An 18,465-nucleotide genomic window follows, 5' to 3' on the forward strand; every position below is an offset into this window, starting at 1 on the left:
AAAAAGGAGAAGTTACAACAGACACCACAGAAATACAAAGCATCCTAAGAGACAACTACAAGCAACTCTATGCCAATAAAATGGACAACCTGGAAGAAATGGACAAATTCTTAGAAAGGCATAAGCTTCCAAGACTGAACCAGGAAGAAATAGAAAACATGAACAAACCAATCACAAGTAATGAAATTGAAACTGTAATTAAAAATCTTCCAACAAACAAAAGTCCAGGACCAGATGGCTTCACAGGTGAATTCTATCAAACATTTAGAGAAGAGATAACACCCATCCTTCTCAAACTCTTCCAAAAAATGGAGAGGAAAGAACACTTCCAAACTCATTCTATGAGGCCACCATCACCCTGATACCAAAACCAGGCAAAGATACTACAAAAAAAGAAAATTACAGACCAATATCACTGATGAATATAGATGCAAAAATCCTCAACAAAATACTAGCAAACAGAATCCAACAACACTTTAAAAGGATCATACACCATGATCAAGTGGGATTTATCCCAGGGATGCAAGGATTCTTCAATAAATGCAAATCAATCAATGTGATACACCATATTAACAAATTGAAGAAGAAAAACCATATGATCATCTCAATAGATGCAGAAAAAGCTTTTGACAAAATTCAACACCGATTTATGATAAAAACTCTCCAGAAAGTGGGCATAGAGGGAACCTAACTCAACATAATAAAGTCCATATACGACAAACCCACAGCAAGCATCATTCTCAATGGTGAAACACTGAAAGCATTTCCTCTAAGATCAGGAACAAGACAAGGATGTCCACTCTCACCACTATTATTCAACATAGTTTTGGAATTCCTAGCCATGGCAATCAGAGAAGAAAAAGAAATAAAAGGAATACAAATTGGAAAAGAAGAAGTAAAACTGTCACTGTTTGCAGATGACATGATACTATACATAGAGAATCCTAAAAATGCCACCAGAAAACTACTAGAGCTAATCAATAAATTTGGTACAAAATTAATGCACAGACATCTCTTGCATTCCTATACACTAATGATGAAAAATCTGAAAGAGAAATTAAGGAAACACTCCCATTTACCATTGCAACAAAAAGAATAAAATACCTAGGAATAAACCTACCTAGGGAGACAAAAGACCTGTACTCAGAAAACTATAAGACACTGATGAAAGAAATCAAAGATGACACAAACAGATGGAGAGATATACCATGTTCCTGGATTGGAAGACTCAATATTGTGAAAATGACTATACTACCCAAAAAAATCTACAGATTCAATGCAATCCCTATCAAATTACCAGTGGCATTTTTTACAGATCTAGAACAAAAAATCTTAAAATTTGTATGGAGACACAAAAGACCCCAAATAGCCAAAGCAGTCTTGAGGGAAAAAAACAGAGCTGGAGGAATCAGACTCCCTGACTTCAGACTATACTACAAAACTACAGTAATCAAGACAATATGGTACTGGCACAAAAACAGAAATAGAGATCAATGAAAAAGGATAGAAAGCCCAGAGATAAACCCACACACCTATGGTCAACTGATCTATGACAAAGGAGGCAAGGATATACGATGGAGAAAAGACAGTCTCTTCAATAAGTGATGACGGGAAAACTGGACAGCTACATGTAAAAGAATGAAATTAGAACACTCCCTAACACCATACACAAAAATAAACTCAAAATGGATTAGAGACCTAAATGTAAGACTGGACACTATAAAACTCTTAGAGGAAAACATAGGAAGAACACTCTCTGACATAAATCACAGCAAGATCTTTTTTTGATCCACCTCCTAGAGTAATGGAAATAAAAACAAATGGGACCTAATGAAACTTAAAATCTTTTGCAAAGCAAAGGAAACTACAAACAAGACGAAAAGACAACCCTCAGAATGGGAGAAAATATTTGTAAATGAATCAATGGACAAAGGATTAATCTCCAAAATACATAAACATCTCATGCAGCTCAATATTAAAGAAACAAACAACCCAATCCAAAAATGGGCAGAAGACCTAAATAGACATTTCTCCAAAGAAGACATACAGGTGGCCAAGAAGCACATGAAAAGCTGCTCAACATCACTAATTATTAGAGAAATGCAAATCAAAACTACAATGAGGTATCATCTCACACCAGTTAGAATGGGCATCATCAGAAAATCTACAAACAACAAATGCTGGAGAGGGTGTGGAGAAAAGGGAACCCTCTTGCACTGTTGGTGGGAATGTAAATTGATACAGCCACTACGGAGAACAGTATGGAGGTTCCTTAAAAAACTAAAAATAGAATTACCATATGACCCAGCAATTCCACTACTGGGCACATACCCAGAGAAAACCATAATTCAAAAAGACACATGCACCTTAATGTTCATTGCAGCACTATTTACAATAGCCAGGTCATGGAAGCAACCTAAATGCCCATCGACAGACAAATGGATAAAGAAGTGTGGTACATATATACAATGGAATATTACTCAGCCATAAAAAGGAACGAAATTGGTCATTTGTAGAGACATGGATGGATCTAGAGACTGTCATACAGAGTGAAGTAAGTCAGAAAGAGAAAAACAAATATCGTATATTAACACATATATGTGGAACCCAGAAAAATGGTACAGATGAACCAGTTTGCAGGGCAGAAATAGAGACACAGATGTAGAGAACAAGTGTATGGACACCAAGGGGGGAAAGTGGTGGTAGGGGGAGTGTGATGAATTGGGAGATTGGGATTGACATATACACTAATACGTATAAAATGGATAACTAATAAGAACATGCTGTATAAAAAATAAATAAAATTAAATTTAAAAATTAAAAAAAAAATTAAGCCCTGTAATTCACTATATCCTTAATTAGTCTAGAGATGTTACCTAGTGACATCTCCTCCCTGCCCATTGTGCAGTGGCTACTATTTATATTAAGCCTGCTGGTTGCTGTGATGGTGATAATTCCTGCATTATCAGGTGTTCAGAGGAAGTGATGAATGTCGACTTTGGATCTCAGTTCATCCACCCTGAACTCCAGACACTCCTTTTGTAACTCACATTTCCCAATTACCCTTTCACTTCTTTGCAGGAATTCGCAGCATGTTTTTTGGTCAGTTTTATATCACTCGTGATAAGGAAAACCCAAAGAAATAGAATAACTACGTATAATGCCTCTCAATCAATGACATGATTTTTGTGACTTGCCTTAATCAGAGCTTTTCCTTAATCAGAGCTTCTCCCCAACCCATTCCACAATATCTCCATTCTTTCCTTTCTTTTTTTTTTCTCTTTTCAAGTTGAATTTATTTCTGATTTGTCCTTCTAATTAATACCCATTGATACCAGAGCTCTGCTGCTTGAAAAAAAAATGGTCTCTTGGGACTTCCCTGGTGGTCCAGTGTTAAAGAATCCGCCTTCCAATGCAGGGGACGCGGGTTCGATCCCTGGTCGGGGAATTAAGATCCCACATGCCACAGGGCAACTAAGCCCACGCGCCTCAAGGAGAGAGCCTGAGTGTCCCAAACGACGGAGTCCACGCACTCTGGAACCCGCGCACCACAACGAGAGAGAGAAAACCTGCACTCCACAACTAGAGAGAAGCCCGCATGCCTCAGCGAAGATCCCGCGTGCCGTAACCAAGACCCGACGCAGCCAAAAAATAAATTAATTAATTAAAAACAAGAAAAAAGTTTTTTTAAAAATTGCTTTTGGAAGAGATTGAGGATACAAAATAAAATCTTAAAATACACATTTAATTTTATGCAACTAATCAAAATATTATCTTGCAATTTCCAATGATTATATTTCTTATTTGTATTCCAGGGGTTATTGCACTGCATCTTTATGAATTCTAGGCAGCATGGTGTAATAGAAAGTTTCAAAACATTATGATAACTACTCAGAATGGATATTTTCCCTCTGCCTCTAATAATCAAAACTTACCAAACCTAACTTTTGTCTCATTAGGACCCAGCCCTGTCCTAAAGCGAATCTGAAACCTGATAAATTAATGACAAGTGTTATTGGTTGGTAATGGCACAAGTTAACTTTCCCAAGTCACATTGGTCTTTTAATAAGGATCATCAATACCTTTACCCAAAGAAGCAGTTAATTACTTCAATCAGTTAGTAGATATTGAGAGAGCAGACGAGACGTGCTTGCTTGCCTAACAGCCCCTCACGATTCTCACAATCTAGACAGGGTCAGCAGACTTTTTCTGTGAAAGGCCAGAGAGTAAATATTTTATGCTTTGTGGACCACATAGGGTCTCTGTTGGGTTGTTTTTTTTTTAATAGAACACTTTACAAACGTGAAAACCATTTTTAGCTTGAAGACTGTACAAATGCTACACGAAATATGGAAAGGGCAAATGAATACTGCAGTCACTAACAGCTACAGATTCAGCCTCAGTGGTAAGTAAATAAATGCTTGTATAACAAGCTAAGTACTGTGCTTAGGTCAGAAGTGGTCAGGCTTAAGAAGTGGTAAAGGAGGAGCTTTGTATGGGGACCAGGAAGTAGCCAAGCTTGGCTAGGATATATACTTCCTATAGGAAAAGATAAAGCTGGAAAGGAATGTGGAAGGCAGGTTGGGAGGGCTCTGGTGCCTTTTTGAGGCTATGGATTATGTATTTCATTTGGTAGTCAGGGTAACCCCTGCAGAGGAATAGAATGCTTGGAATCCAGCAGCAGCCTCTTAATTGGTTTTCCTTCCTTTCAATCTTGTCCCCTCCATCTCCACACCCCAGTCAGAGGGATCTTTCTACAATGCAAATCTGAACAAGTCCCTCCCCCTATTCAAAACTTTTCATTCATTTTCCATAGACCTTAAGATATTGTTCAAACTCCTTACCATGGTTTACAAGTCCCATCATGATCTGGCCCCTGCTTCCATCTCCTGTTATGTTTATTTGCCAGCCTTACTGATCTTTTCTAGTTCCTCAAATGCACCATCCTCTCTTGCCTTTGGATCTTCATGTATATGGTTCTCAGTGTCTGCAACACTGCCACCACCACCTCCACTCTCCTCTCCAACATGGATAAGTCCAAATCAGCCCTCTGTTTTCAGCTTCAATACAACATGCTTCAAGAGACCTTCCCTAGTCCATGCACTAGTTGAGGTCTCCCATAGCACAAGCTTTATTAGAATAACTTATTTAACTTGTCAGTCATCCCTGATAGAGTGTAAGCTCTGTAAGGACAGGCATCATTGTGTATCTTGATCACTATTTTTACCCAAGAATCTAGCATAGCACTGGTTCATAGTTGGTACTTAACAAATATTTTTTAACTAGCCGAATGAATGTATGTATGAATGAATGAATGAATGAAAGGAAATGGGGCTTTATTTAAAAGGAAGCTTAGTCTGGTTATATGTTCTAGAGTCAAGGAGGCCAGTAAGGAGGCTCTTATGGAAGACCAAGCGGGAGGAACTAGGCTGCTAGGGACAGAAGGAATGGAAAGGGAGGGAGGGTTGTGAGAATTGGGGGGAGTGAAAATCACTAGAACTTAATGACTGATTGACTGGGTGTGGGGAACAAGAGAGAAGGAGAAATTGCTCTCCAAGCTGAGAGCCCAGCAGCATCATTAGAGAGAGAGAGAGGGAGTCCTGCTAGGAAGAGAGGTCCAAGTTACTGCTTGGGGTTCGTCACTGTGCCAGGTTCATGGTCATAGAAATGAGTAAAACATGACCTTTTTTTTTATCAAGTGGGAGAGACAAACACATAAACAATGTGATAAAGGATTTGACAGAGAACAGTACAAAGTTCTGAGAAGCAGAGAATGGAGCAAATTACTATGCCTCAGTCCCCAGACTTTCCTGATAAAGGTTTGTTTGGGTTAACTATTGCTGATAGGGACTAGAAACCTCAGAGATCGAACTGCATGGAGCTGGGAAACTTAGGGCCTCAAAAAATGTTTTGGGCTCTAGGGCCTGAGGAGGTGTATTGTCCCACCACACAAAAAAGATGTGAGCTGCTTGAAAAACCTCTGTATTGCCTCTTTCTGTTTTATAGATTGGGGTTCTTCAAGTCATTGTTTATTTGAAAAAAGAGTTCCCCTGCTAAATGAATGCAAACCACTCACCTAGCCCACTCCCCTCATTTTACCAAAAAGAAAATTAGAGTCCATTAAAAAAAAAAAGAAGAATGGATTTGTCCAAATTCACGCATTTACTAATGCTTAAGCTAAGACAAGAACTCAGAGGTCCTGACTCCGAGCCCAGGGCTCATTCTATTGACTCACTACCAGGCTTTGTGAAAGAAAATTGGTGGCCAGTTCATGATAGGCAAATAAATGCCCATTGATGAAAGGATCTGAAGGAATCAGAAGAAATGGAGTTAGGGCTGAGAGAGGTAGAGGATGGACTTCAAAAGGAAGGGACTGTCCCCTCTACCTTTAAGAAGTTTAGAATGAGGTTGGGGGCTGGCTATTTGGGTCCTCCTTCTCCTGGAATGTAACAGAAATGGAGAAAATTTTACTCTAAGCAATCTGAGGGCTGGGAGGGATAGGCTAGAAATTGCCAGTCTGAGCCCAGGAATGGGCAGGACCAGCACGAGCAGATTGTTTTATTCTCTTCTTGCCCACTATGCCTTATGGCAGGGCCAGAGAACCTTGGGAAAGCAGTCTCAGCTTTTTCCCAGACCAGAAAGAACACACACAGGGTGGGTGAGGAGTAGGGATTCCACACTCAGAGAAGATGAAGATGCTGTTGAAGCTGTGAGCCCTCACTAAGCCAAACCTAGACATTCATGGGAAGAAATCCACTCTGGGATCTGTCTGGTTCATCAAAATCCAGCTAGCAATAAATCAATAAATATAGTTAGCCTATTTGAACAGGTCCATCCTATCCTCCTGACGCAAACCATATCTGCATTTATTTCCTCTGAATGTCGGAATATAGCATATGCAATGACTTACACACTTGTCCAAAAAAGCCATTTATCCCTACACCTTCTCATTCAGTCTTAACTCATGAGCCTTATTCTCTGCACTTCAGTAAGACCTCTGCCAGTATGAGGCATTACTGGGGACCTTTCAACAACTCTGCCCAAGCCTAGGGTCTCCTGGGGCCACTGACTTAAAAAACCCCAGCACCCCACCCTCTGGAAGGCAGAGACCAATTGCAATGCATTCCTTTTCTCTTTGCTTCAATCTCCCTCCCTTTTTTTAAAAAATAAATAAATTTATTTATTTATTTATTTATTTATGTATGGCTGTGTTGGGTCTTCGTTGCTGCGTGCGGGCTTTCTCTAGTTGGGGTGAGTGGGAGCTACTCTTCATTGCTGTGCGTGGGCTTCTCATTGTGGTGGCTTCTCTTGTTGCGGAGCACGGGCTCTAGGCGTGCGGCTTCAGTAGTTGTGGCTCGCAGGCTCAGTAGTTGTGGTGCATGGGCTTAGTTGCTCCACAGCATGTGGAATGTTCCCGGACCAGGGCTCGAACCCGTGTCGCCTGCACTGGCAGGCAGATTCTTAACCACTGCGCCACCAGGGAAGTCCCTCCCTCCCTTTCTTGTCTTTCTTTCTTCCTCTCCCATCTCTCCTTTTCTCTCTTCTTCCTTTATCAGTTCCCCTTCCCTGTCCTAAGCCTTGCTGGTCCTCCAGCTCCCCTGGGACACCGGGGTGTGGAATGGGATCAGAGCACCAGCCCAAAGAAAGCAGGAGGGCACATCCATTTGCCAGGACCCCTGGCCCACCTGACTGCCTTCTCTGTCCCACTCAGGCCTCCCGGAATGGATGTCATCCGCCTCCTCCTGGCTACCCTGCTGGTCTGCCTGTGCTCCCTCACTGCCTACAGCCACCTGGCACCTGAGGAAAAGCCCAGAGATGAAAGGAGCCTGAGGAGCAACTCTTCCATGAACCTGTTGGATTTCCCTTCTGTCTCTATTGTGGGTAGGTAGCCTGGCCTGGGGCCCAGCCTCCAGGCTCTGGCCCAAGAGAACTGCAGGATGGCAAACACACTCCCCAAGCTGATACCAGGATCCACTGCCATAGGTCAGAGCTCCTTCGTGCTCATTCCTCAAAACAATCCTGGAGGAATAAAGTGCCCCTTAACTCATTTGGTTTAGGAAAGCCCTGCCTGCCACCAATCGAATACGCAGCTTAGCATGTTAGAAGCTCTGAGAAACCTTAAAGTCATGACACTTGGTGAATTTGGTTTAACTTACCATTTCTGAAACTTAATGAGTCATGGAACTCCTATCAATGGTAAAAATTTTAGGAAATGCTGCAGAATATAACCAAGTCTGGGATGAACTAGTCCTTTCATGCCAGGGTTGAGAATTGAAAATGACTGCTTGGGAGAAAATATCAGGGGCATTAGAGCCTGGCATGGAGATCTTCTGGTTTGACTTCATCTGACAATAATAATAATAACATATATACTTATTTTGTGCTAGGCACTGTGAAGTGAGTATTATTTTTATTCCTATTTTATTTCACAGCTAAGTAAATTAAGTCTTAGAAAAGTTAAGTAACTAACACACAGTTCTTAACTGGCAAAGCCAGAATTCAAACCCAAGTGTTTAACCCCAGAACCTAAGCTCAAAACTAATATTCCTTGCTGACTTGTCTCTCACTTCAAAAAGAGGATATTCTAGATATATCAGGGAAGGGACTGGGGCACATTAACATTGATTGATCACCTTCGATGTGTCAGACTTTCCACTTTATAAACATACCTCATTTACCCTCAAAACAACTCTTCAAGGTAGGTATTACAGTATCCTACTTGCAGATGACAAAACTGAGTCTTAAGGAGATTAAGTAGGTTGCTCAAGGCCACAAAGCTGTTATATGGCAGAGTCGGGATTCAAATCAGGTATGCCTGGCTCCAAAGCTCTGAGAAATGGAAAATAGGGATACAGGAAAAACAAGTCCATCCATGTACAAGACACTGAGTCCATTTTCCAGGGCCGCCTTTGCTTTCCCTCAGAGGACTCTTTGCTCTCAGTCTCTGGCTCCAGGTCTGCAGCCAGGCTAACAAGAACCTGCTGGCCTAAGTCCCAAGATGTGATCTATCCAGCCAACCCTTCATCCTCTCCCCTACCCTGGGGCTTCCTGGAGCCCCCTCTGTTCCTCCCACTTCATTGCAGCTCAGGGCCCTCAGAGACTGGCTTTGCTCCTTCTCTCCTTGAAGCACAGAACAAGAAATCCAAAAAGATCAGCAGAAAAGAAGCGGAAAAAAAGAAAAGATCTTCCAAGGTAGGTCTGGGAGCTCACATTGTTGGGGTGGGACTGGACTTAAAGGGAGAGGATCCCCAAGCTCTGGCTAGGAACTAAATAAAAGATTTCCCAGGCCTGCATGCCCAAAAGAAACTGAAAGCTACCAAAACTTCCTGGCCTCAAGCCCTGAACCATACCCCTGGGAGCTGAGGCCCAGAAAGCTAAGGTTCACTGAGCAAAATAGCTTACCTGCTAAAAAGCGTCTTCCTATACTAGCTCACTCCCTGCCTGAAATTTCACCATCACTCATTCTTTTGGATGAATGCAATGTTTCCCAAACCTCAGTCATTTCAGAACCATTTCCACAACTTTTACCATATCTGAGTTTCACCTATTTAATATATTTGTTTAAAATTAAAACTTTAGTTTTAAAACTTTTCTATCATGGTTATATAGTTATTTAAAAACCTATATAACCATGATAGAAAACCAGTATCACTTGACATAAATAGAAAGTAACCCTAAAAATAAGTAAAATGAAAATAAAACCTTGTTTTTTGAAAACTCAGTTCCTCAGTTGCACTAGACACATTTCAAGTACTCAGCAGCCACATATGGCTGACTGGCGGCTGCCTGTATTGGACAGCACAGCAAAGAATGTCCCCAGGAAAGGGAGTAGCAAACCCAAAGCTCCTGCAGTAGGAACTCATTTCTTGTGTTCGGTGCACAGAAGGCAGTGTGCTAAAGACCCGTGGGAGAGGTGGGCGGGCCAAACCACAGAGGGCCTCAAGGACCAAAGTAAGGGGGAGGAGGGTGTGCTTTAAGCCCGAGTGTGATGCCATCATAGGTCTTCTGAGCGGTCCCTTTTGTGCACTGGAGGTTGGACTGTAAGGGGGCAAGAGCAGCAGACAGGGGCCTATCCCAGGGTAGCAGCGGTAGTGAAGCAGTGGGTAGACCCTGGATCTATTGTGAAGGCAGAACTGACAGGGACTGTGGCTACACCGGAAGGGGAAGGCAACAGAGACGGTAGTTAAAAACGTGGAGCTGAGTGGGATGCCCTAGGGAGAGAAGAGGCCAGGCCGGAGCCAGTTAAGTTCTGATGAAGTGGGGCATTGTTGGGGGGAGCAGGTGGGGACCCGCTGGGGTGCCCTGTGGGCATCAGTCGAGCGGGCGGTGGGCAGCAGGTGGGGATGTCTGGTCGGGGGCCTCCATAGTCCAAGGAGTTCCCAGGCAGAGGTGAGGACGAGTGGGGCGGACGTGGACTGCTCGGGCAGCCCCGGCGTTTCCCCGCAGAAAAAGGCTTCGATGAAGAAGGTGGCACGGCCCCGGCCCCCGCCGCCTGGCCCCTGCGTGGCCACCCGCGACAGCTGCAAGCCGCCGGCGCCCGCCTGCTGCGACCCGTGCGCCTTCTGCCAGTGCCGCTTCTTCCGCAGCGCCTGTTCCTGCCGCGTGCTCAACCCCACCTGCTGAGCGCGCCTCTGGGTGGTGGGCGGGGTGGGGCGGGGCTTCTAGGGGCGGGGCTCCCCGGACGGGCCCCTCTGGGGCGGGCGATCTCTAGTAGGTGTGGCTTCCTAGAACAGGGAGTGGGGGTGGCTACTGACGTTGGGGCGGAGCTTTCAGGAGGCGGGGCTTCAAGGAGACTTGGCTTGGGCTGGGCTAAAATCCAAATATATGTAGGCTAATCAAAGGTGTGCGGCTGTTTCTTTAAAGAACCCAAAAGATCCTTTTCTCTTCGCCGAGTCCCCTTCACCGCAGAAGTTCTGCGGGCTGCGCACTTGCTTTCTCCTGGGCCTGGGGAAACCTGGTTACCTGGCCCTGAGGCTGCGCTCCTGATAGGCCCATCTCTGGGTGTGGCCGCCAGAGACAATGCTGCCCCCTTCCTTTAAGCCTGGGAACACCCGAAGCTGCCTCCAAACCAGGGAGGCAGAAAGGAACCATTAAGGAACTGCCTTTCAGTGTTTCACCCTTTCCCCCTTCTAAGGAGCTCCCCTCAGCACCCCCCAAAACAAGAAAGGCTACACTCCATACACAGTCTCACTGGGCTGTCTGTCCTAAGGGGTCTGCGGATACAAACTGGGGTGGCTGATTATGACTGGGCATTGCTCTGGCCTGAGGACCGTAGAGCCTTAGGAGACTCCCCCAAAATGGCTAGCCTAAGAGACAAATAAAGGAGGGCGGTAGTCTACTGGAGAGGTCTGAGGACCTCAAAGAATCAAAGGAAAAGCCATACAACAAGCCTCAGAAAGGGTAGGACTCTGAGGGATGTGAAAGGAGCCAGGTCAAAGTAAACAATGGGCAATGTTTTCAGGGCAAGACTATGGGATAAGTCACCTCCAACAGCTTCAGTTCTTGCATGGGACCATTCATAATTCAAATGCCCTAGAAAGAGAATCTGATTGAGTTTTCCCACTCCCACGCTAAATGCACACTGATCATTGGTCCCCAGCCATTTTTAATTCTGAAAGCCTAGAGTTTGGGCTCTCCCAAGTAGGAAACAGGTGTTCAGGAATCCTTCCTCACTCCCTGCCCCAGCTCTGTCAGCCAGGAAGGAGGCAGTGGGCCTGGGTGTGGTGAGTAGGCAGCAACTTTTGTCCTGGATTATCAGGGGCCTGTCTCCTAGTGTCCCAAACTGTTGCCTGAGATTCTATCCTTAGAGATTCTGAGTCTGTGGGAAACTGAAATGCAGCATTTTATCTCTGGAAGGACCCTGGGAGGTGCTGTTTTGGGGAGAGAGGTGGTAAAGGTAGGAACAGGGTCTGTGTGGGCACAGTCACATGAAAACTCCCAGCACCTTGAGAGGAAAGGGTTCTAAATGACATCACCTACTTGCCCTGCTTGGCTGAGGGCATCCCTGCCAGTGAATAGGTAGAAAAGCTGAGGTTTCACCTGTCAGCGTCTTCCAGAGCTGGAGCTCTTCCCCAGGGAATCACTATAAGCAAGAAAGAAGAAACTGCAAACGATGGTGGTGTAAGAAGATAATTGTTTTGTTAAAAAATAATAACAAGGCCTGTCTGTACATGAGAAAGAGTCTAGAAAGAGGCTATGTGACAGAATAATGTGGAGCAGTTGCCTCAGCCCTGGAAACCACCATGTATCTCGGTCCTTGGAGGTGAGGACAGTTGGGCTCCGGGGTCAGCACAGATGGGGCCACCTCCCCTGACGCACTTGTCAACTTACAATCTTCCCTCTTTAAAATGTTTTAAAACTCCCTCCTTTCCAAGGACCTTTCTCAACTGGAAACCCATGTTGTGCCTGCAGTGACATAACCAGTATGGAATGGAGGAGGCAAACATCAGACCCTGGACTGGACCGAGCTCGAGCCACCTAGACAGAGCACACACACAAAAAGATGGGTGCTCCAGGCTAGGCTGGGGACACGATTCTGCACATTGGGAAAGTCTGTGTTTCTCTGGGCTTCCATTTACTTGTCTGTAAAATGGGATATAATCACTCTTGCTGTTCTTGTTATAAATCTGAGATAGTGTTGCTTCTTATACCTTAACACAACAAGCAACATACACACACAGACAGAGAAAAGCTACCAGTTGCTTGTTTTTGTTTTCTGTCATTTAGGCTGCAAGCCCACAGGGCAAGAACCTTTTGTTCCTTGTACCACAGCTGCTGCTGAGTAAATGTCATCAGTAATTAGAATATTGGGAATATACTGCAGCGGCTGCTCCAGTGTTTTCCAGACATTGCTCACCCACCAGGCACCATTTGACCCCTATGAGTGAGGCCAGAGATGCAAAGCCAAAGACCCAGTCCATTAGTGACAAAACCACTAGGCTGCTGGGTCCAGACAACCGCATGGAAGCCCAACCCATTCACTCATTCAGCAAATGTGTATTGAGCACGTACTAGGTGCCAGGCATTGTGCCAGGTGCTGTGAATACTGTGGTGAACAAGTCTAATCCTCTCCTTACAGAGCTCATGGCCCAGTGGACCATGACCACCAGCCCTTGTTAAAGGTTAGAACCATTGTTAGCATGTTTGGTCTGTTCCCTCAGACTCTCAGTTCTTACTTCTGTTGACTCAGATCCCTGGTTAGGTATTTATCTGCCCAAGTTCCCCTTCAGCTTGAGAGCCTAAGATTCATCCACCTTTTCAGAATTCCTCCTCAAGCCTTAGGGTCCTGAGAGAATGGTTCTGGGTCTCTGCAAAATCCTGCCTGAGTGACCAGAATTGGAATACATCTGTGACTCAGAGTTGTGAAGATGTGGGACACACATACCCTATTTCCCACATCATTATTCATATTTCTCTCCCCCCTGCCCCATACACACACAAAGTGCAAAGGTGAATTCTGTCCTAGATATATTCTACTTTTGTGGCTATTGATTTAGGATTAGGATCATTTCTTCCTGTAGAGCATGGCCTTACACTTGTGCCAAAGTTCTCACAGTGTGGCCTTGAATAAGTCACTGACCTCTTGATGCTACTACCATTTCCCCATTTGCAAAATTCAGAGTAAATCAGTCAGAATGTTTTGGTTGCAAACAACAGAAACGATTCTGGCTAGCCTAAGAAACAAATAAAGGGGGGTGGTAGTCTACTGGAGAGGTCTGGAGACCTCAAAGAATCGAAGGAAAAGCCATACAACAGGCCTCAGAAAGGATAGGTCCCTGAGGGATGTGAAAGGAGCCAGGCCAAAGAAACCAATGGACAGCGTTTTCAGGGCAAAGCTATGGGATAAGTCACCTCCAACCACTTCAGTTCTTGCATGGGACCATTCATAATTCAAATTCCCAAGAGCGGGAATCTGATTGACCTGAAGTGGTACCCAGGAAAGGGTGGCCCATCTTGATAGACAGTCCCACAAAGTCTGTTCGAAATGTGGGAGGGATAATTCTCCAATAAAAAAACCCCAAAGATACAGTTACTGGAGGGCAAAATCCACAACTGGCCACTATGAGAGAGCTGGTCTCTGGATTTATTCTGAGGACACTTTTGGCACCAGAAATTCTGCAACATAATCTGAAGCAATGGTTTTCTTTTTTTTTTTAGGAGAGGTACCCTTTCCTCAGTTGAATTCTTAAGGGGGAACCCCATTATATAATACACATTAAAATAGTTTTAAGTTACTATAAGGTTGTAATGATGCACACAAAAATTTGAAATCAGAGATTAGTGATTAACGGTTGCCCTCCCATATCAGCCTCAGCAACCGGTTTGTTTCCATCTTTTGTTTTGGTTGCACAGTACCGACAAAGGTCTACTTCACACAGAGAAGTTGTTGCAAAAGGTTTTAACAGCTCACCCTGTGACCTCAGAACAGTCTCCTGTTAGAAACAGCAAGAGGTTTATTTCAAAATCTAGTCCAGGTGGTCTCCAACGTGTTAAAATTTGGTACCTAGCACATTTAAACATGAATGTTTTTATTACTTTTAAATGGCTTCAAAGTTTTTCAAAGTAGAAGTTGAAGCTTATGGGTCTACAGAAGCAATATACTTCAAAAACCACTACCCTGATGGGTAGCAGGTCCTCAGGACCTCAAATCCCTTCCTGGCTTGTGGACCACAGGCCAACCTAATTGGCAATCTTTGGATCCTTACTCTAAGTGCCTCCACCTGTTTGAACAACCACAGATCTAGCATCTTCACCCACTGTCAAGAAATTACTGCCAGTCATACAACAGGAACTTTATAAAGGAATTTAACTCCAAAAACCAATTCCCATGTGTGAAGGGGACAGGATATGTAAAGAAAAGAATTTAATTTTAACTGAAGTAGCCAAACCATCTGTAGTGAACTTCAGATTAGTCTAGGATAAACGTGTTCCTCCCTTTCTTCTTCCATGCACGAAGTATATTTATTGTGAGGCAAAGGGTGTGTGTGTTGTGGGACTGGGGGTAGGGCAGGAATGTCTTCTGTTTTCTCAGTAAAATCATCAAATGTTTATGTTCACTCCAGAAAAGAGTTTTATACTGATGGCTCGCAGAGAGACGGTAGCTATTGTCAGCTCTCCCAGCTGGCTATGGGAGTTGTAGAGCCTGGGAGGTGGCACCACCTAATGGTGATGATGATGATGATGGCGATGATGATCGTGCCTTCTTGTTATCTGCGGAGCCCAGCAAATAGCTTCATTCCTTTGACTCTTGAAGATTTTCACATCTTTCAGAGCTCCTCTTTGGAATTCCTGGACCCAGTGGCTGCATAGACTACCAGAGCAATAATAAAATCACGACTACTAAAGAAAAATTAATATAATGATGATGATGATAAAAACCTTCCTAAATTACCTAATTTTATAAGATCATATTTACAAGCCATTGAGTGAGCTGATTCCTCCCCAAATCAAAAACTAGAGCCTTGGGCTTCCCTGGTGGCGCAGCGGTTGAGAGTCTGCCTGCCAATGCAGGGGATGCGGGTTCGAGCCCTGGTCTGGGAAGATCCCACATGCCGCGGAGCAACTGGGCCCGTGAGCCACAATTACTGAGCCTGTGCGTCTGGAGCCTGTGCTCTGCAACAAGAGAGGCCGCGATGGTGAGAGGCCCGCGCACCGCGATGAAGAGTGGTCCCCACTTGCCACAACTGGAGAAAGCCCTCGCATGGAAACAAAGACTCAACACACTCATAAATAAATAAATAAATAGATAGATAGATAGATAGATAGAACGTGAATTTAAAAAAAAAAAAAAAAAAAAAAAAAAAAACTAGAGCCTTATGACTTTGGGGAAAAGTTTAGTTTTTTGGGGTTTTTTTTCTTTTTTTCTCTCATTATTTATCCCAATGTCTATCAACATCTGGAATGCTGCATAATGTATACGTGTCAGAGGTTGCAAAAGAAAAGTAGAGAAGGGGCCTGGGGGGGAAGGGAGGGCAGTGCAGCCCCTGAGGAGCTGGGAAATAAAGAGGGTTATTTGATAAGGGGAAGGGGACATTGAATTCAGTGATCAGCCAAGGGCTACCCCTTTAAAATCCCAAAGCAGCCTTGGTTTCCCAGTCTTAAATGATCTGGAAATTAATTGATCTTTGTCTACCAGAACCTCCCCACCCCCCTACCCAGGAAGGCCCAACTGTACTGGAGCACCTCAAGTAATCCTCAGTAATTTCACCCAAACCAGAATCGTGGAGCCCCCTGCACTGGCTCTGAGATGAGTGCAGAGCCTCTGGAGGGTCCTGAGATGCTCGCCCTCTCCCCAGGATGACTCTGAGGTTGTTTCCTGACGTTTGCCAGGGACCCAGGGCTGCTGCTAACAGCCTGGGGCCTATGTGATTTGTAACTATCATAATATCATACTAATAATGTCTATTGATTGAGGCCTGTGGGATCTGCATTTATCATATCATACTAATAATGTCTATTGATTGAGCAGCTACTTCATGCCAGAATGATACCCAAGCTCCCAAATTTGCTTCTTGAGGTAAGAATTATAGTAAATAAGGGAACTTGGGGCTCAGAGAGGCTAGGTATTGTGCCTGGATCTCACACCTCAGCGCTGGGATTCATGCCCAGCCCACCTCATTCCAAAGCCTATGCCCTTAACCACCAGGCCACTGAAAGCCAGGCAAACGAGATTCTGTCTGCCTAGAGCCGACACCTTGCAGGAGCCTCAGCCCCAAGGTTTTCTCCCATTTTCTCTCCTGGTGCCATTTCTGTCTTCTCCACCTCAGCAGGACACTTGAAATTGCCAGAGACGGCAACCCTGTTCAAATGGGCTAAAGGAAAAAAAAGGGAACTTTGTTGTTGTCACAGCACTAAACAGTCCAGTGGGTAGATCTAGTTAGCATAAAGCATGGCTAGATTCAGGTCCTCTGGAATGTGTCACTCTGTCTCTCAATTCTATGTTGGTGTCACCCTTAGGCAGACTTCCCCTCATGGGGGCAAAGAAGCAACTCTAGGCTCACATTCCTGCCAAGCCTGGCAGCCCTACTGAAGAGAGCGCCTTTTCTCCATTTTCAGGACAGGTGGGTCTTTTACAGTTGCCACCTGCTGTGCAACAGGCACTGGGTGGGAGGGGTCGAAAGGGAACTTGTTAGAAATGCAAATTATAGGGCCCCATCTCAGGCCTACTGAATCAGAAGCTCTGGGGGTGAGCCCAGCAATCTGTGTTTTAACAAGCCCTCCAGGTGGTCCTGACACACTCAGGTTTAAGAACCACTGGGTTAGTGGGGATCCGTACAAGCCAGCAGTTAGAAGAGCCAGCAAGTTCCCCACAAAGAGACATGCTGAGGCAGGGCATTCTGTTGGACATACCCTGGGTGTATGTTCCCAGCTACTTCTGTTTCTCTCCCTTGTAATAAGGCAAGTATGAGAAGAACTGTGAGTGGGGGCAATCAGACTATCAGGGTACTTAGCAGTGTGAATGTAGGTACCAACTATTTATGGAGTTGTCAGGAAAAGCCCACTGCCCAGCACCTGGGGTCTTTTGGGACCCCTCGGAGGTTGTAACTCCTCCAGCCAGGGAGAGAAGCCAGCAGACCGGAGGGAATCTGGCCCCAAGCACAGCCCGCACGGGGTGCAGGCAGCCCAGGGTAAGCTCCTGGGATCACTGTTGGACAGTTCTCTGTATTGCATCACACCAGATTTCTAGTAAAAATCCTGAAATCCTGGGGTTGAATCTGGACCAACTATGTGAGCTATGTGCCTATCCTTGAGCCAGTTTGGAGAGTGTATCCATGAGTAACTTACTGAAGCTGATTGACAAGGCCTGATCACATAAGCACCCCTGGCTGCCTCCATCACTTCAAGCAGATTTCCTAGCCTTGTCCTCTGGGGTAGTCCTGAGTGGGTCTCAGGGATGAGAATCTGGATTCCTGAGGTTTCCTGAAACCTCAGCTCCCCAAAGCAGAGCCGACCCCTGCCTGCTGCCTCTTGTAGTTCTCCCGGCATAAGCAGGCCCTCCCAACCCCTCCTGGGTTTTACTCCATGCTACCTCAAACCCTCCAACCTCCTCATTACTTGTCTCCAACAAGACTTGAAAAGGGATTCCAGCACATCTAGCCTAGCAAGGCCCTCCCACCTTAACCTGCCACGTGGAGGTGGGCAGAGGGCCTTGGTATGCAGGAAAGAGCTCTTGCCTAGAGGCAAGCAGGACACCTAGATCTTCAGGGTGACTTTGGACTTCACTTAAACTCTCTGGGCCCCCATTTCTCCATATACACATGCTGGATTTGGCTCTATAGATGCTCTAAGTTCCTTCCAAGTTCTAAGATCCTAAGATTTTTCTAAAGTACTGTTTAATTTTCTAAATATCCTAAATTTCCTGCCTTCAAAACAGCTCCTTCCCACCCAGTGGTGCCTGACACAGCCCTGAAAACTTGACATAAAACTCTTTATATATTTACAATAGCCAGGACATGGAAGCAACCT

The 18,465-nt window shown here is 44.8% G+C and overlaps 1 protein-coding gene across 1 annotated transcript in view; it reads left to right on the forward strand.

Moving 5' to 3' along the window:
- Window positions 1-10,623, forward strand: part of ASIP (agouti signaling protein) — a 110,450-nt gene extending 99,827 nt beyond the window's left edge. The window contains exons 3-5 of the mRNA XM_057529940.1: window positions 7,712-7,881; window positions 9,128-9,192; window positions 10,447-10,623. Coding sequence (XP_057385923.1) covers window positions 7,722-7,881; window positions 9,128-9,192; window positions 10,447-10,623 — 402 coding nt within the window. The 5' untranslated portion in view covers window positions 7,712-7,721. The remainder of the gene's footprint in view (window positions 1-7,711; window positions 7,882-9,127; window positions 9,193-10,446) is intronic.
- Window positions 10,624-18,465: the final 7,842 nt, after the last annotated feature.

The sequence above is a fragment of the Balaenoptera acutorostrata genome, chromosome 15 (assembly GCF_949987535.1).
Source record: "Balaenoptera acutorostrata chromosome 15, mBalAcu1.1, whole genome shotgun sequence".
Taxonomy (NCBI): domain Eukaryota; kingdom Metazoa; phylum Chordata; class Mammalia; order Artiodactyla; family Balaenopteridae; genus Balaenoptera; species Balaenoptera acutorostrata.